Source organism: Stylophora pistillata, chromosome 2 (assembly GCF_964205215.1).
Source record: "Stylophora pistillata chromosome 2, jaStyPist1.2, whole genome shotgun sequence".
Lineage (NCBI taxonomy): Eukaryota > Metazoa > Cnidaria > Anthozoa > Scleractinia > Pocilloporidae > Stylophora > Stylophora pistillata.
The window spans coordinates 31650919-31670791 of record NC_142520.1 but is presented as its reverse complement, the minus strand read 5'-3'; the positions used below and the strand labels follow the sequence as shown (position 1 = coordinate 31670791).

The following is a 19873-nucleotide window of genomic DNA, read 5'->3' as shown; positions in this document are numbered from 1 at the left end:
TGTCTTCACTTTCAGTATTAAAAGTGAAATTCCATAAATTTGGTAATTGCGGAATTGAAATGTTTTATACTGAATTAAGTCATGTTTCCACGATCCTAAATATCCTAACTGATCCAACAGTATTGCAATAGCCCAAATAGTTTTTGTTCACCTGCATACATTAATATAACGGAAAGTAGAAATAAACAGATTCTGTACTTTATTATTGTTATTGGGGGAGATGAGCACGTGACGGATGGTAAGATATCAACTTTCTATCATAACAAGCCCTTATTCTTGGAAACAATCGCTTCAAACACTGCTAAGTGAGTGCTTAACACAGCATTTTTGTTTCACCTAGTATATAAATATAGCAGCATTTTTTCTTCAAGAGGGCATGGGAAGTTCTTTGCTATGGGAAGTTCTTTGATAAAATTTGTTTTGGTGGCTTGGACTGCGCTGTTGATTCATTTTACGTATGGCAAAGGTAAGGTGTTAACTTGACTCAATTTTATTGCCTAGACTCATCTTTCACATGTCCAATCTCATTTCACATATGTCTGGCGAAGTTATTTGTAGTTTACACTTAATTTTCGAAACGGTGGCCTTACAAACTTCCGAGTATATACGAGTTGAGTTAATCATGTGTTATCAAGAAAAATTGCAAAGCCTTAAGAAATTCACTCTCTTTGATTGGTTAAAGATGGAACTTTTCCGAGCCCGTTTTTTGCCTTTAGATAAAATTTGTCGCATCTCATTCAGAAAACTTTAAAATAAGTAACAGATTAAACAAACCTGACAAGTTAGGATTAGCAACTGATGTAACTTAAGATTGAATTCATGCCGATAACTTCAGACGCTAATATCTAAAACTTCGTTTGCAGTTCGACACAACAAATTATAATCGCATCACAGAGAGACAGATTTTTGCCGCTCTTTACCGACTTTCGAAAACTGTTTTTGCACATGACGCAGGGCCAAAGGCAGAATATAGAATAGATAGAATTTTCAGTGTCATGCATTAGTTAGGCTGGAACACAGCATACCCATCATAAGTTGCTAATCAGCGACGATTTCTGATTAAGGGGAAGTACTATAACCAGTATTGAGGACAAGTTTTGAAGAGGACACCTTCAAATTTTAAAATTAACCCTAATGTAAATTTTCCTGTTAAATTTACGCGGGTGATTTCGATGAATGCAAACGTTCATTACTTTATTTATGAAAGTGAAGCGTCACGCTCGTCGAGATCTGCCTTTCATTCAAAGACTTGTGTCATAAAATTAAACTTCTTTCTTTAATTTTCTCTATCCTCAACATTCAATTTTTCAATACAGGAAAAAGTGTAAATTACTTACTTGACTTGTTCATCGGGTCACGCAAAGGAAACTGTGACGTTTAACGGGTAGTATTAATTTTGTCAATAATTAGTAGCCATTATAGGCAAAACCGATAATTTGACAATTCCTTACTTGAGAGAATTGTAAAGTTTGACGTATTTTAAACTTTTCTTTTGTTTATAACAGTAAAAGTCGGAAGATTTTACCTCCCACGTCATGTGAAAAACATCTTGAACCCGAATATCAATCCATTACCTGATGCCGGACGACAATGGCTGTTTTAAATGTAAATCAACATTGATTTCCTCTTTTTCAAGACAATCGTCGAGGAAAACTTTGAATGCAAATGTATTCCCCTCAAAAACTCTCAATATTAGAAAACAAAGATATACTTAAAGAGAGTCAATGGTATACTTTTCATGACAGATTTTGACCTGTTTCTTTCATCTTAGAGTATTTCACTCAAGACGCTTTTTAAACAGCAGGTGATCGACGTTTTATCGCCATTAGTAAGGTCTTCTAATCGTTCCGTTGGTCCCGTTTTCTTCTACCATGGGTCACATATCCCCTACTTTTACATAACCAGTTTCCCAAAAATTCATCCAAGGGTAGGATTTTAAAAATAATTCCAATGTGTTGTTATTAGGAAGTTTAGGCTGTCGCGACGGCGAAACCGAAAAGGCAAATAAAAACAACAACATATAATTGTCTTAAGAACATAGCTAGCAGAACCGCGCAGTCAAATTCAATATTTGTAAGCGTGCTCAAAATCCCGATAGTGCACGCTGACAGCGTCAGCAAATCGCTTCGCCAGAAATTTTTTTTTCGCGCGAGCGGCCGATTGTTAGCGCGGGAAAAATAATATATTTCGCGACAATAATGGATACAAACAGAAACTCGGCCTACTAGTCCGAAAACGAAGACAATGTTTCGACCTTTTCCCTTGGGCTAGAGTTCTTAAATGAGGCAGAAAAAGAGAAAAACAAAGGAAAAGGAGACTCGGCATCAGCGCCGTCACGATTCGCTTCAACTGATATTGTTGTCCATTTTTCCCGGCGGATTTGATGCACAATTCTACCGGCTATGTTCTAAAACAATTGGTTCATGCTTTCAGCTGTGCACTATCGAGTTATGGAGCACGTGGGAAGTTTGGAGAGCACTCAAGAAGCTAGAGTTGCCCTCGGCTATCGCCTCGGGCAACTCTTACGCTTCTTTCGTGCTCTCCAAACTTCCCGCGTGCTCCATAACTCGATAGTGCACGCTAAAGCATGAACCAATTGTTAATTAGAACTTTGTATTAGCAGGTTCGCTGAAGGCAGCATCGAGAGCCAAATCGAACATAACTACCAGTAATAGATCTCTACTCTGTTCTGCTTTTATGCGTTGGCTTGTTTTGGGTTTTTTCGGTGATTCTTTGAAATAATCTTCTCGGCAAAAATAAAGAAGGCAGCCCAGTGCTTCTTTTTTCTTATTCATATGTAAATTGAGGTTTCATTTTCTTGCTTTGCAAACAATGACTGCGAAATTGAGAATTTAAAACGAACTTACCCAGTGGTAGTTTTCCTTAGATCTCAAACTTTTCGCCAGGTGGGTCGCTCTCCCGCCGAAATATAGGCAAAATCAGAATTTCCTTTCAGCCTGACGAGAAAAAGATGTTTTCTGATTATAATTCAATGGCTTTATTTCAGAACGAGATCGCACCATGCTGTTTCCCGATAGTTTCTTTTTTGCTGAAAGGCGTTTTGTAAACCACACCATCAATACAAAAAATCATGTGTGCTCCTTGCACGAGTCATCTTGCGATTCTGCACGCTTGGTGCAAAAACGACCTCTCAGGATAAAGGCAAGGAAGGGTCAGAAATGTTGTCCACGTTTGATTTTACGAGTTTATTGCCTTCTCGAAATAAATATGAAAACTATGCGCGTGTGAATCATTCCTATTTTATCATTATTTTTTAAGTTTTCTTGCTTGTAATAAAATTTGTCTTAGGAACTGAAGACAGAACTTCAAATAGTTGCGTTCTCTAGTTATTGTGATACGGGTTTAAGTGTTTATGCTTTTCATTACTCGTGAAAATACGAAATTAAAACACCGTGAACTGCTGGTTTTTTACTTTTCGCGATAAGTGAACCTTCTTTCGTGATGCGTTACTTCTACTTTCTTGCAAGGAACAGTTAAATCACTAATATCCTAATCTGTTTTCTGCAATCCAAGTTAAGGGATATTGTAAAACTACCTTGCCGTCACATAAGGGCAAAGAGAAAGCCCTTTCTACGATGTTCAGTACACAGCACCTGCACGAAAAAACTCTCCTCTCGGGTACAGATTTCTCTCGCTAGTGGTCTATCGTAAATCATTTGCATAAATATTAGGGACCAGTGTGAGCGATTATAATGATGAATAGCCGAGTGAAAAAAGTAGTTCCCTAAGGATAATTTTGCATCTCCTTCAGGAGGGGATGCTTTCAGGCTTTTCTGACACCTTTATAGATCCGATTTGTGAGAGTAAAGTGCCTCGCTCAACTTCGAAACACAACGACCCAGCTCACCAATTGGTCGAGGAAAGACATAAGATCCGAAGAGGACTCTGTCTAACTGGATAGACCATCGTTGAAAAAAGTAAGGGAAAAAAATTCGCCGTCAGAAATTTGGTTTTCCATTTCCTCCCAATTCTTCCAAGATGCCAAAAAATTTACGTCGTCTTTCCTTATCAGACCTACTTTCCAGATATCAAATATTTCAGGAACTTCGATTGAAGCATTGTTAACAACTGTATGTATTTTTTCTCTTGGAAACCATTAGCCAGCAGTCTTGATACTTGTTTTGTGCGCATTAACCTCAGCACTAGAGATTCCATTTTTCTAGCAAAAAATGAAGGCATCTCCTTTAATTTCCAATATTGTAGTTGTGCGAAAGCCACAAAGAGCTGCATGACCAGCTTGTTACAATAAATATTCAAAGCAATACTTTATCTCAAAGAGATGCTACTTTTGAAAACTTACGATCTGTCTTTGACTAAATTCCTTGATCAGTTTTCCAGAAAAAGGTAGTCAGCAATTGTTTCTCATCAAAAAAGATATTTTCTGTTTCAAGTTTTTAAAACCTTTGCTTGAATTCCTGCTCGCATAAGTAAGCTTTAGGGAAAGCGTTTGTGACGTATATAACATGATGATAAAAGCAGAACATGCGTTTCCAATCACATCTTATGAATTAAGTATAATCATGCTTTCTGTTAAAAGCAGGAAAATATGGAATAAACAATCTAAGTACCTGATCATTGTCAGGAGAAATTTACATTATATGCCCAGCGTTGTCTACTTTACAGCCTAGGAAATACTAGCTGAGCTTAATTACCGGTTGCACAGACTGCCTTCGTAATTCCTCTAGAAAATTTACATCAACTATACAAAATAAAACAGGAAACGTTCTTTTTTCTAAATTTGAACGTAACATTCACTTCTGTTTTATTATAGTATGACTTTAAATCAAATTTCCCTCTGTAAACTTTGAACTGTTAGTTTGCGCGTATGCAGTTAAAGTATATCATTTAATTTGAGCTCAGGTTGATGAATTTTAAAATTTGCATCTTGAGAATGCTTAACTGAAGAACGCACGGCTGCCTAAAATAGATTTTTCAAGTGTCCTCAAAGTGCCAGCTTTAAGACTATGAAAAGACCTTGCAGAAAGCAAACTAATAAATTTAAGACCACTCAAAGAGCACAATTTAGATCTTCTAAAATTTGCATTTTCGCAATTTTAAAAGGGGCTCATGTTACCCGGTCTTAATGGGGTTATCTGTTAGCCGTAGACAACAAAAACAGTTTAGCTCTGATGCGTACAATTTAACAGATGGTGTCAGGTGACCTGGATCTTCTGCTTGTGCTACAAAGTTTGAACCGTGATTGAAAGGAGACTTTTACCTCAGAAACTGAAGTATTGTTCGTTACAAATGAATGAAGGCTGATAGTTTCTAAAGAAACTGTTTGGGGCTGCGTCGGTGAGGGTAACGAAATAATTTGAATATATCAACAAAGTTGAAATGATAAATTGGCCACCGTTACGATTACAAAAGCTGACGTTTCGAGCGTTAGCCCTTCGTTAGACCTTTCGCTCCGACGAAGGGCTAACGCTCGAAACGTCAGCTTTTATAATCGTAACGGTGGCCAATTTACCATTTCAACTTTGTTGATATGTTCAAATTATATTGTTCGTTACACCGAGGACTTCGTTATAAAGGGATTCGTTAAATCGAGGTTCCATTGCACTCTCTTGTATAACTATCTTCCATACGAGATGTTTCGTGTATTTTTTTTAATTAACGTGGCTGTTTAGGTTTTTTTCACCTGGATCATACCAGAACCTACTTGAATTTATAACACTCAAATTTTAAGCCAATCATTACCAACACTAGAAACAAAATCGCATAAAAAATGCATGTCCTCTGACTTTATGAAAATAACTCTCCGTAAGACCCTATAGAGTCTATGTATAACTCTCAAAAACAACAAACAAACCTCAGCAGCTTTTCAGAAATCACCAGCTATGTCTTCACAGACTGAATTAGTTTTCACACACTAGGAACAAAATCGCATAAAAAATGCATGTCCTCTGACTTTATGAAAATAACTCTCCGTAAGACCCTATAGAGTCTATGTATAACTCTCAAAAACAACAAACAAACCTCAGCAGCTTTTCAGAAATCCCCAGCTATGTCTTCACAGACTGAATTAGTTTTCGACACGGTGTTTTCAAAGAAATTTTATTTCCTACTCCTCTTGTTATCTTTCTTGATAATAGAAGTTGGTAAGTGAAAGTTTTCGTTCGTTTGAGCAGAGTTTAATTGTAATTGTCCACCTTAGGTTTTTCTTCCCTGATCGTCACTTCATTGCCCAGATTCAAAGCTTTTATTCTTAAGGAGGCTTTAGACAATCCAGCCTGAGTCTGATCTACACCCATTTAGGATCATTTTTGAAGAATATTGATTTCACAGCAACAGTCCTTTGACATGCTGACCTCTAGTCCATAATGATATCACACGGCCTCACACCTTAGCGTTGTCGAATGGAAATCATTCGTAAAAGCTGTTAGATCAAACAGACCCCTGGTTATTTCAACTGCTTCTGACTCGGATAGTATAACTTTTTTCCCTATGTTGTCTTCCTTCCATAAGGCCATTTTGGATGGGTTATGTTCACCATGCCAGCATATGCACCAGAGGATTTATTATAATTCACACTGTTATCATTATTATTATTATATATATTATTATATATATTATATATATATTATTATTATATATATCTCTAAGAGATGTTATTGATACGGGTGCTTTCGCAAAAGGCTATAGTTCAGAGTGAGTAGGGGATTCGTCTGAAAAAGCCATGGAGAAACTTTAAAAAAACTGAAAAAAAGTAATGTAGTCACCAACTGAAGGTAATCAGAAAGCCCCCTCTCCTAAAAAATATTTGAGGGTTTCTCAGGGTTTGAAGGAAGAAAATATTAATGCCAGCATGTTGCTCTCTATACACTTAACCATTTACCGCCTGTTCAAGCGATTTTAACAGGTAAAAGCCACCAAAAATGCTTTGAAATCCTCTTTGAGAGAAATGTTATGTTAATAAGTTGCAATGTCAATGATGAATTATTAATCTGTTACCAGTGAAACGTTAAATGTGGACCTAGACGTATCAAAAATGTTTCCTCGAAATATACGTTTTATCACGACTTCCCCCAAAAAGACAAAATACTGCAGATGTTTTTTGACGTAGATCAAATTTTTCCATATAAAAATGAATTGGCTCTTTACTTATTTTAAAAGATGTCGAGTTATGAGCTGTAAAAGTAAACTCGAAGGGTGCTAATCAGATTATCTTCAATTTGTCATAGATAGCTGTCGTAAACTGGAATTTACATCTCGCTTTGCTTTTCCTGGGAAAAGGCTCATTAACCATTTAATACGAACTGTAGAAACCCTCGAACCAGACTTCTGCTCAGCTCTATGCTACGTGGAACCCAGCTGTGTCAGCTATAACGAAGTAGAGATCAGCGGCTCCCCGTCAATTACTAAATGCGACCTGAATAATTCCACACACACTGAACATCCTCAAGATCTCAAGCCCTGGGCGAACTACAACTACAGAGGAACAACGGTCAGTGCATTCTTAACCCATATATCCTTTTCAATTATGTAATAAATGTTCCTTTTTTATAGCTCTTTGATGAAATCTCCGCTTAAGAAGTCAATCACATGGCGGTTCGTCGGTTGGCTGTTTTCCTGAACTCATCCTGTAATACGAACTATACAATCCTTCGCACAGGGCTTATGCTCCACTTTAAGTTACATGGAACCCAAGAGGATTAGCGGCTCTCCGTAAATCTCCAAGTGCGAGTTTTAAAATGCCACACACACTGAGCATCCGCAGTATCTCAAGCCCTAGGCAAATTATAACTATGGAGGAACAGTGGTTGGTGCATTCTTAAGCAAGTGATGCTTCCCTTTTCTTCAATTTCCCTTTTTTGCAGCTAGCTGATTAAGTCATTGACGTTAGACGTTTTTTAGCAGTTAGTCTTTTTCCTGTAAACTCTATAGATTACATTTCAAATGCAGTTTCTAGCTATCGTTATCATTTGCTACTCTCATTCGCATATTTCTGCTCTCAACCTCTGTTACCACACTTTTAGAACACTTGTGGACAAACTCCATGCCAACACAATGGGACCTGTCAGACTGGATTTACAGATAAAGGCTATAGATGCGTTTGTCCAACAGGATACGAGGGTGCCATTTGTGAGAAAAGAAACGGTAGGTAAAGAGCTTTTTATCGATAAAATACTTTAAATACATTTTGTTTATCTATCGATGAATCCATCCCCCATCCATTTGTCCCTTTTACCCCTCTCTGCCCCCATGTACTGTGAGTCTTTGTCTTTCTTTTCTGTCCCAGCGGTAGGCTATCAAGCCAATTAACTAGCGATCCTATTCGTCTGTTTTTGTGTAAGAAACCAAGAAGCTCATCAAATTTACTGATACTTTACCCAGCGATAAAATGGATACAGATGACGCCGTCCACAGTTTGCTTTGGAGCCAAAGATAATTCGTATGGTATCTTCAGAACTGCCGTTGCAGGTAACATCATTACATTCAAATTAACATACCAACATGGTCATGTGACCTGTCATGCATCAGACCCAAGCTATCAGTCAAACTGGGGATGCCTTTGGCCTCCTCTCATTCCCAACCAAATGGCCACGTTGATAACTGACAAAAATCGTAATCTTCTTCTGCCGACCAATGACTACCGGACAGATTATAGCGGCTGTACATTTTACAACCTGCCTTGGGCCACAACTGAATCACCAGAACTTCTCTTCGATAACTTTTCTTCCCCGCTGACGGTGGAGTCGAACCAAGAATTCCAAATCTGGTTCAGTGAGGACTTGTTTAGATGGGGCGATTCCGATAACGGATTGGAACGGACATGTGTTGCAGTATACGGTCTGTACGTTTGAATAGCGGTAATCGCATAACCAATTGCTGTTTCGTGCACTTTCGCAAAGGTTTATATTTATATAAAACAGAGCTTTTATATAAGTTGCTTCCGTTTCGCAAAGGTTTATATTTCAAAGCAAGTAGGGGACTCGTCTTTTGAAAAAGCCACGAAGTCCAATTTTTCGGGAATTTTTGATGGTTAATTTAGGCTTTGAAGGAAGGAAATACTAGTGTCACTGTATGCATGTGAAGTCACCGAAAAATTCTGTGAATCAAATGCTGTACCAAAAGGTCTAAATTCTAGCACCTGCCAAGCATTGTGTTTTGTTCTCAGGAGAGAAAAATAATTCTCGCCGGATCTCTTGATCTCCGCCAAGTACGGTCAGGTTATGAATTAGTATCGGCAAGCTGCCAAGAAGGTCTGTTTGTGACTAATTCCGAAAAGAACTGGTATCCAATACAGGGATATTACCAGTACTCCTGAAAATTGGATTAAATCCAGCAAGGTGGGCATAATGCTTAGTAGTAAGCTCGCTTAAACTTATCTCAAGATTTTCACCATGCGTACGCGACAACTAGAGACTAAAGGCAATTCCGTCGGTTTTGGGTCTTGTTGTACCAGGTAGTATTTCGAACGGCAACTTTTTCCCCGTTCGTAAAGAGTGAATCACGTCCAGAGCTAATTGAGGGAGGAAGGCCTTTGGCCTAAGCCTTGGAGATGCTCAAATCACTAAAAAAAACTATTAATTCTACAAACATTATCTTAAACGAACGTCTGTTTACCAAGAATTCCAAACGATAGTGATGGACAACCACTGCCCTGATTGTAACTGTCTGTTTCCTCTTTTAACTTGTTTGGTGTGAAAGACCCTTTCCCTGACGGGTTCCATTCACGTGTTGTTTATAAGTTTGTATGTGCTGGCTGTTATGCCTATTACGTCGGTGAAACCTGCCGGCATTTTTCCACACGTGTCAGAGAGCACTTAGTCAGTGACAGGCCTCTCACATTTTCAGGCATCTGAAAGATTCTCCACATTCGTGCTTTATTTTCAGCAGATAACTTCCATATTTTAGATCACGCCTCTACCGGCTTCCAACTTAAGATAAAAGAGGCTATTCATATTCAAATAGAACAACCATCCCTGAATCAGCAATTACACCATGTAAATCTAAAACTATCCTTTGAATTCTCACACTTTCATGCTTTACCTCCTTTCTTGTTATCACTATTTATCATAATTAGGAATGCTCTACTTACTAGTTAATTCAACTTCCAACGCTTTGTACAGCAATTAACTGAACATGACAGAAGGTCCCATCGAAACATGTATTACAGACTTAAACAAAGACTTATTAGGGTGGATGTAAGCTATTAAAATTGGTGAATATCACATAGATGATATCCTTGGATATATCTTAGTTTTAATCGGAGAATAGTCAGTCATGTGATCTTTTTTCACCAATCGCGCATGGGAAAAATATTTGATGGATCATAATTATTCGCGCGTTATTTGCACTCTACTTTGTGCATTTGGATAATAATTCATGATATCCGAAAAAACCGAACTCAACAATTGGGTTATTATAAATTTTTCAAGCAATCTGCAAAAGAGGACCCTTCTCTCTGAGTTTGCAAAAGTTTGAGAACACTAAACGGACGGGGGGGTTGGAAACTAGGGAGACTTTGAACTCGACCTAATAACTGCAATATCCACTACGAATGTTTGCAGCAGATATATGATTGAGTTCTCTCGACCTATTAAACTTTTGATAGTAATTCTAATGTGTAATAAACATATTTTTAACCTCAGAGAACTCTCCTCTCTTTTATATTACTCTCCTTGGCTTACGAATGAAGAAAAACGATCCGTTGGAAAGCTTAGCAACAACATGTATGGAGAAGAAGACATAATCCAAAGCCTTCTTATATATCTTTAAACAAAAATGAAAAAATTAAAAGAAATCATAGCAAACAAATATCTATGTACGTTTAAAAAAAGTGGGCGAGCTTATTTTAATTTTTTCGAATGCTTGATATAGCTTTGTGCCTCACGTAGTGTTTACAAGACGAAATGTAAATGATAGCTTACAAAATTAATGCATAGATCCCGCGTGCTATGCGTATTTTATTTACTTAGTTATCCTTTTCGTTTAAATAATTACTACTTTCAATACCATTATTTTGTCAGAGCAAAGCTAGTATTGTGATAAAAATAGCTATTTCGGTATGTGAGTATGTAAAGGGTGTCCATTAACAATGTGTTTTGCATGAGAAATGTATGTCTGCAAGTTAATGTAAGCAGACTAGTTGTACGAGCATATCAGATATTAGAGTCTTAGCACGATAAACTAGACTGTTTTTTTAAGTTAGGCTCATTGTGTAAGTTTTAGTATTTGTAAGCACTGTAAATAGAAAACTACATAAAAATAAATTCAAAAACCATATGGATAGATAACTGTGCCAAACTCCATAAGATTAATGGATGAAGAGGTGTTTAAAGAACTATCACAGCTTTCAAGTTTCGGGAAAAAAACAGCAAAAGAAATAAGACTCTTTAGGAAACTTTTTGACAAATTTTAGTTTCAAAATACTTCCGTTCAGATATTGATAATCTCCAGTTCATAAAAGATAGTGTCTTTTGATCCGGGAGTTATTAATAACAGTAATTGAGCTGAGTGGAGTGCAATTGGGTCTGTAATCATCCTCGTGATTTCAGATCATCAAAAGAGTGCGCAGTGCGAGTTTGATTTGAAATCATGAGTATGATTTCAGACCAAAATCTCACGACAAGAAGTTCAATTACCACTGTTACATCCGTTTTTGAATCGCAAAATTTAGTGGCTCAGTACGAGTTTTTTTTTAGTCGGTACAACTTTTTTTTTGGTTACAATGTATATATGAAGTTCATATATTTTGAACTGCGGTATTAGATACGTGTGATGCATAATCCTCGCAGTAGAGAGCGCTAACTTTTTTTTTTATTCAGTATATTGAGCTGGTTTGTAGTAAAGTTGAATAAGTTGTCTCTCATTTTCCACAATTCGACTGATTCCTTAAAACAAGCTTTAATTTGATTACCTGATGTCTATTTGGCTGGAAAAAAGATGCGATTTAGAGCATAAAATGGTGCGATTTGTAAATATATCACACCGGTGAGAACCACTCATATTGCAAGGATCACAAGTGATTTCTAAATGGATGTAATAAATCTATCTATTTTTTAAGAATTTTAGTTCTTTTTACCACGATGGAAACCTTAATTCAATATTTGTAGGACTTTTAGTGTTTATTCTTATTGAAAATTGGAAGATATCAGTTCACCTCTACTTAAATCCAGATGGAAAAAGTTGTTCTTACGATTTCATTGCTCACAAATTTAATTTAAGCTATATAAATGTGTTTGCCATACTTTGCGACGAACAAGTATTTCGCTTAACTGGTATGTAGTAAATATAGACGCTAGCTTGTTATGGAATGTCCCTCCTTATTGTGAGACATACGAGGTAAAATGCAGTTCTGGTGTCTAGGAAGTCGAATTATCATGACTCTCCTCAGAATAGAGACATTAGACAAAGGCGGTGGCCATTTTCTCGCGAATTAGGGGAGTTTTACAGGATGTATGAGCAGCTGCTATGAAAGTAGATTAAATATGGTAAACAGATTATCAAAAATGATTATTGATTCTTGACAGGTGTCAGGGTCGGGAAGAATAATTCCGGTTTCGTCATCATCTCTTTCTTCTTTCCAACAAGGTTAGGACGTTTCCTTTCATCTAAAAAATGTCCCCTTATATAAATGCTGATGGTGATATCTAAAAAATGTCCCTTTTCAGAAAGAGATTCAAGCCCCTGCACAACCTTAAATCAAGGGTTTTAATAGAATTTTTCACTTGACAGCACTATCCACATCCTTATTAAAGAGGTGTATGGGTTTGTTTTCAAGCCGAGACGTTCATGCGAGTTTACAAGGATAATTACAATGACTCAACATACAAAGGCAGACGTTCGCTGCCCAGGGAATTAAGGGAGTTTTCAGATGTTTAAGGACACGGCCTGTTTTCGAGTCTCGTAAATTCAACTTATATAGCCCAATGGAGCTGATAATCCACTCTCTGTAAAGTTTAGAGGAGCGAGATTTGAAAAATTTTAAAATTTCTAATTCAATACCAAGGCCTTCCAACGGGAACATGGAATGATCTGTCAATTGCACGTCTTTTAAAATAGGCTCGTAATTAAAAAATGTTTATTTCATGAGCAAAGTTGCCAGAAGTTACATATTGATAACACGAACATTCTTGAAAGATACTTCATCTTTCTGTAAGCGAAAAAGGAAAATACCCTGAATATACTTATTGATCTTACAAATTTGGAATGTGTTAATTAAAATCCAAATGAGCTTAACCATGCAGGTTTCTGCTTGCCCTGGGCAATGGATACTTTCACCTGCCGTTTATTAGACTTTCTATAAGATGTGTTTACAACGTAACTCGCAGCAAAAAATGTCTTCATCGTATAAATCTATTAAAATCGAATGGTTTTTTTTATAAGTCCTGAATCCTTCTTTCGAGCAAAACAGAAATCCTCCAAGGGGTTCTTAATCGCAATATTTAAGCGTACATTCGTTATCTTATTTATCTCAATACATTTATCTGGCGAGAAATGACAACCGCCAACTTTGTTGACTTAAGCTTCATAAAATGCTATCTTGCGGATTGAGCTGCTTGATAAAAGACCGTTGTCTCGGATTAAGCATGGAATTTTCTACGTTCTTCATGTTCGTATCCTACATGCCAGTCATGACTTACATAACATTTGGTAAAGGTGAGTTGCAAACTAAAATTCATTTATCCCAAGATTCATTTATGGTAATATCTTCTTTCATCCTCCTATCAAAATGATTTCACTCAAATTAAGCTGTGAACGCACTAGGCTTACAAATTGACATGTGGTAAGATATAAGTTTACGATTTTTTGTCAACCTAAATGCAAAACCCTTGTTCACATTCCACCCATTGTTAGTTTTGAAACGCTATTTATTTTCTTTGTACTTTAGATTATTGCTTAACCGCCTGTTGTCTATGCTTAGTTAATGTTTATCTACATGACGGTTTATTTTTGTCGATTACTGTAATTGGTGTAAAAATGTTACGCAATTTATGTCAGTCATTCGCTCATATTACGGGCTTGCGACAAATAGAGAACCATTTTTTGATCGCTGTCAAGAGGTTGTGCGCTCCGCTACTCAGTGTAAAATTGTTTTGTTTACTCCCCCCACCGCGCTTTCCAAGTACGCTAGGAGCTCTACCAAAGTAAGTTACCTATATTGTTTATGCTCGATTTAGTTTATCGTTTCCTTCATTATTAGTTCAGTTGATTTCAAGAATAGGTCATTGTGCTGTGTCATCGTTTGTAAGTCAATTAATTAGCTTCGTTTCGTTTTCTGTTACCTTCTAGTTCGAACCACACACACATAATTCTACCACATTTGCTATCGCAATCATACCAAGTATTCACAACTACCTTATTTATCGCTACCTGGCTACGTTCCATTTTGTATCACATAAAATTAAAACACTTGGGATTGTTACACGTGGTGCGTGTGCGCTCGTTTTGGAGCTCTATGTACTAGCTATCCTTCCACTACTAAGCGACGCTACCCTGTGATTCTCTGGAATTCACACCCATAATTTATTGAAGAAGTCATTTCAGCAATCAAAACGTATTGTAGAGTTTTTAACCGTACCAAATTCCAAAGAAATTTAGAAATAAGTCAAAGGTAAGTAGCAAAGGGGTGGCATCTAAGCATGTGGATAGTCCTCTCAATAAGAGTCACCAGGGATGCGTTTCGTTATAAGTAGGGGGAAATTTAACGTTTAAATATCGAGCAGAAGCAGATCTTTACGGCCATTACCCAACTTTAGGATTCATTTTTACACAAAAATAATGGTGGCATATGGAATCAACGGTTTGCATTTTCCTCGTTATCTGTTTGTTTGGAGACATAGCTTACATCTATCGACCGAAGGTTAAGAATAGGATTTTTCTTGTTGGAGCGAAAGAAAGCTCGCAACACATAAACGTTTAAGAATTAGGTTAGTGACCTTAAGTGGAAATAGGGGCTGACGAAGGGCTAACGCTCCGACGAAGGGCTAACGCTCGAAACGTCAGCTTTTGTAATCGTCACGGTGGCCAATTTACCACTTCAACTTTGTTGATATATCCAAGTTATTAAGTGGAAATACTCTTGTAAAAAATTGCTCAGATGTCTCGGGCAGCTCGGAGGCTTGATTTCATTCAAAATTCATCCCTCTCCTTCGGCTGTCCATGAAAAATATTTCATCAGAGCAATTATCTTTTTTTCGTTAACATCGGATGCTCTGATCAAAACTTTTTTTAGCAGCTGAATAAACATAGTAACAAGAACTGACATTTTTTGGGAGATGCTAAAAAGAGGAGGGAAGCTTTCAACCGTCAAAGAGGTGACGATAGTTTATACTAATCTCCCTAATGAACGCGTGAAAAAATTTTAATTTGACTATTCCTCATCTAAGAAATGTCTGTTTGACCCTTTTTTTGTTTTGAACTCTCTATTGTCGGATTTTTCGTTAGAAACATCTTGAGTCCGAATATCAATCTACAAAGTGATGTTAGACAACAATGGCTCATTCTTCAAGCTTTTCTGCTACATGAACGACAACTGTGTCAGTGCTAACTTCAAAAAAGATCCAGAGACTGGAGGAATGTCTCGTATTTGTGAACTTAACAACGCCACTCATCTTGAATATGATACTGACCTTACGACTGATGCCGTTTTTTATTATCGTGGTTCAAAGGTGAGCTACTACTCAAATTTACTTGCTTGTCGCCTCACATTGCAATTAAAACAATTGCTGCAGTGGCTGCAGCGCGTACTTGAAATATCCTTTGTTCAATCATACGTTTTTTCAAATTCTTTCGTTCATTCAGTCCGTTTATTTTTCCCTTACTTCATAAAATACTCTTTCTTTTATCCTTTAGAATGCCTGTGCTGAAGAATTCACTCGGCCAAAATGATGCAGCTTGTCAGTCCGGTTTCACAATCAAGGGATATCGATACTTGTGCCCTCCTGGACTCGAGGGAGAATATTGTGAAAAAGGTTGATTTCATAACATGATTGAAATATCACACACTGTATTGAATTTCTAAGTTTTCCATGCTCTTCACGTCTCTTTGTCGAGTGACTTTCTTTACAGGAGAATGCCTAAGATGTCCTTTAAAGATGTCCTTTAAGATGTCCTTTATTTGGAATGGTGTTTGTATTGAGATCACATTGCTCTGAAGTTTCGTTCGAGTCTGAGCTAACAAGTGATACGATACAATGATACCAGTGCCCTGATTGGTCAAAAACCTATCGTTTAAAGCAACGGTAAACCCATAGAAATTGATATATGTATTTTTTTAAATATATAATATAGGAGCAACGGACAGCACTTTCTATCGGTTTACTCCGGTACACCGCAACATTCATGTTGCAATGAGGGCGCACTATTCACATGGAGGAATTATGACGAGTGATCTTTGAAAAAAAATGGCTCATGTCCTATTTTTAATTTCTAAAATATTTTTTCCATTATCATTTATATTTATAGCCCATCCTTGTTATCATTGCGCAAATCTGGATGATTTTGACAGAAAGAGCAGTTACGAAGGAAAGAATCCTGCAAAGTTTGACGACAAATTAACTCAAAGGATGGTATCGTTTCGTGAGAGATGCAGGAAAACAAATGCCAACCACGTGCGTAAAGGAACGCCGTTGTTGCACAGACCGTCAAGGATGGTTGGACGGTGAACATCCTACAGTGGAAAATGGTATCGTGAAAAGGAAAGTCTGTTTTCGTCGGCGTGGAGAGTGTTGTGAAGATTCAGTCCTGATTGATGTAAAAACTGCGGATCCTATTATATTTACAAACTAATTAAGCCTCCAGCTTGTAATATGCGCTATTGTAGCACAGACTGTATATGAACCGAAAGTCAATTAAAATTAATAACGTAAATTTGCTTGCACATACATAGACATGAACTGAGGATTGACGAGTTGATAATGTAAATTGGCCACCGTAAGGAGTATCAAAGCTGACGTTTGGAGCCTTAGCCCATTCGCTCTGACGAAGGGCGAACGCTCGAAATGTCAGCTTTGAAGCTCCCTACGGCGGCTAATTTACACTATCAACTCAGTTGATAAAACCAAAATTAACTTGTTACTCCATCGACACAGCGTCGCAGTTTCTTTAGAAACTTGCACCCTTTATTGAGATTTGACAAGGTCTACTTTTTTATCATTCTTGCTAATGCGTGGGAAGTGACTGTAAATAGTAGTCAATCCTAGAAATTCCTAGAAGGCCTAGTCATGGTGACGTGGATACTTAAATTTTTTGATGTCACACGGTGGAACTTTCCAGAACATTTTATCAGGGGATGTTATTATGCAATTTTACCGGAATACTTGAGTAGACTTCTGGATTGTTCTAGCATACGTTTTAATAACATACGTTTTGTAACAAGAACTCAGTCATGAAGGAGTAGTAGTTTCTGTTGTCGACAGACCGATTGACTGTTTAAAAAGCTCTACTGGGGGGGTGGGGAGAGCTAATTTGAGATACTTCAAAGATTGTGTATTTCAAGAAGAATTGGAAATAACTGAATTTTGTCTATGGTGAACTGATTTGTAATATTTAATAAGCCTAAGGAAGTTTTTAGAACGTCACTGTTTTTATTGCTTGAAGGAGTCACTTCTTCGTAAGAATTAACATGGGACACGTCAGTTTAATAAAAGAGTTGGGTTTGTCGGAGTGTAATATTATTTCTGCCGGTTAAATAATGCCGTAACGTCAATAACTATTATGCGTAAAAGGGACATTTCTACTTTAGTGTGGGGCTAATCGAACGCTACTTAGAAATAAGATATAACTTATGTAACGTAAAATGTTTATCAGTTGGGAAGATTAAAAAAAAAAACAAATAGAAACGAAAAATAACAATTTAGAAATACTGTACCAGACATATGAACAAATAAACCTTTTTCAAACGAGAATTTCATTCTATTCGGGACAGGTAGTCGAATGTCCAGATGTTTTGCCTTTTTTATGTAAGACGAAAAAAAGCGAAGATTTAGCCATGTGGATCCTGATACTACATTACAGACAACTACTTGATCGTGATTATCATGTTTGCATTCTTTTTCCCTCTTATTTAGCGTCTTAAATTAGCACTCACAAAGCAAAAGCAACCAAAAAAAAACACTACTACATGATTTACAAAATAGTGACCTTTAATCATTTCCCTTCCTTTTTTACTTTGCAATACTGTAAAGATGAGTCAAATCTTTCGCATTTAAAAGCCTAATCTCTACAATCGCTTAAGTAGAAGCATAAGGCCAAGCATGATCCAAGTGAGAACAAAAAACATAAGCACAAGGACAAACTGCATGGGCAGAAAGTACATGTAGAGTGTTCTTGTATTTCATTACCTACCATAGTTCTTACACAAGCTATTTTACATTTCGGTAGGTCAGTTAAAACAGGTCATAGATCAGTCTTAGGTCATCCTCAACTATCTATTATGTACATGTCTGTTTTTTTGTTAGGCCGACTTCAGAGGCCAACAATATGACATTTGAATCGAAATTTCAAATTTCCATAACGTTTGTCTCTTGTTCGCGCGTCTCTTCTCACATGCTACCATAAGTGGACCTACCAGACTGGATTAATCCATTCCCATGAAGGATGCCTTTGCACCCCTCTCATTCTCAACCAAATGGCCTCATTCTTGGCGTTGACGATTGACACCAATCGTAATCTTAATCCGCCTAAGAAAGAATTCCGGTTACATCATCGAGGCTGTACGTGTTAAGACTGCCTTAAGCCACAACTGGACCACCGAAATTGCTTTTTCTTAATTTTTCTAAGCATTTCAAATCTAGTTCAGATGGGGTGATTTTAATAACGCGTTGTGAACATGTGCTGCGGTTTACGGTCTGTATATCTGAGTGGTGGTGAACTGGTCGCCAAGTTTTGCTGCTTTTGTCGCTGTCGTTGTTGTCGCTACTGCCGTAACATTGTGTTTAATTCTTGGAGAGAAACGTTATTCTCGGGGCGCCTTTACAGAGAATAAGAGAGGCTGGATTGAAAATCGGCCAACTGCCGGGAACATCATACAACATACTTTGGAGTAACCCCACGATGGACTTTTGAGCCATTCGAATACAATTGAAAATGTCCCTTGTCGCGTAATGCCCCTGAAAACGGGATTAACTCAGGCATGAGGGGCAACCTTCCTTGTGAGTTCATAAACATATCTCAAGATTTCCGCCAAGTTCACGTGATGAAAAAACCGATCGTAATTCCCATTAAATTGGGTTAAGTAGAAAAAAATTATTTCTATAGTAAAATAGGTTGGGGGTTTCTTAACGTGGTGAATGTCACTTATTTAAACAGAAGAAGTATAATCGTCTGTCTCAATATGTGGTCACTTGAATGTGATTGGATGGAACGCAACTGCTGTGATTTGGTGCATCTATGGAAAGTTCCCTCAACGGCCTGTTGTCGCACGGTTCTCTTGCTACTGTATCTTTTGATCGACGGCATCCAGGCCGTAGACTTTGCCGCACTCACAGCATCCCTTCCGTCGTACTTGGTGTGATCGTAACGCAGCTCTGAGTAGAAATCAGCGCGTATGCCTTTTTGTTGCAGATAGCGGTGAAGTTGTGAAAGACCCTTGACATAGGGCAGGACTGCGATGGATCTGAACTCGGTGGGGGCTCAACGCTGGCGGTTAGTGTCTTTGTCTTTTTTACCCTCTGCAATTTCTCATAGGCAACTTTATTTCTCATTCTTAAACTGAATCACGTCAAGAGAGAGTTAGGAGACATAGAGTATCTAACCTGACTTTCTCATCTTAATAACAGAGCGTCAACAAAAGAACCGAACTGAAAAGGTGAAAAAATATATTTTGATCTTCTTAATATTACAATTACACCTGTTCCTTTGGTCTATCATTATGTAGTAAAACTGATCACATTGCATATAC

At 37.4% G+C, this 19873-nt stretch overlaps 2 protein-coding genes across 3 annotated transcripts; both read left to right on the top strand.

The window, feature by feature from the left end:
* The first annotated feature begins 286 nt into the window (after window positions 1–286).
* On the top strand, window positions 287–14193 carry LOC148738335 (uncharacterized). Of its 2 annotated transcripts, none has more exons than XM_088750869.1 (4): window positions 287–466; window positions 7206–7468; window positions 8001–8121; window positions 8359–14193. In XM_088750869.1, exons 1-4 carry the CDS (start codon window positions 394–396, stop codon window positions 8826–8828), a joined length of 927 nt encoding a protein of 308 aa, XP_088606995.1. In that variant the 5' UTR covers window positions 287–393; the 3' UTR covers window positions 8829–14193. The 2 variants fall into 2 exon arrangements, with proteins under 2 accessions (XP_088606995.1, XP_088606994.1); XM_088750868.1 differs by lacking the exon at window positions 287–466 and adding an exon at window positions 5944–6122.
* Window positions 14194–14481: 288 nt separating this feature from the next.
* LOC148738334 (uncharacterized) lies at window positions 14482–19175 on the top strand. Its single transcript, XM_088750906.1, has 3 exons — window positions 14482–15641; window positions 15826–15944; window positions 16438–19175. Exons 1-3 carry the CDS (start codon window positions 15592–15594, stop codon window positions 16635–16637), a joined length of 369 nt encoding a protein of 122 aa, XP_088607032.1. The 5' UTR covers window positions 14482–15591; the 3' UTR covers window positions 16638–19175.
* The last annotated feature ends 698 nt before the right edge of the window (window positions 19176–19873 follow it).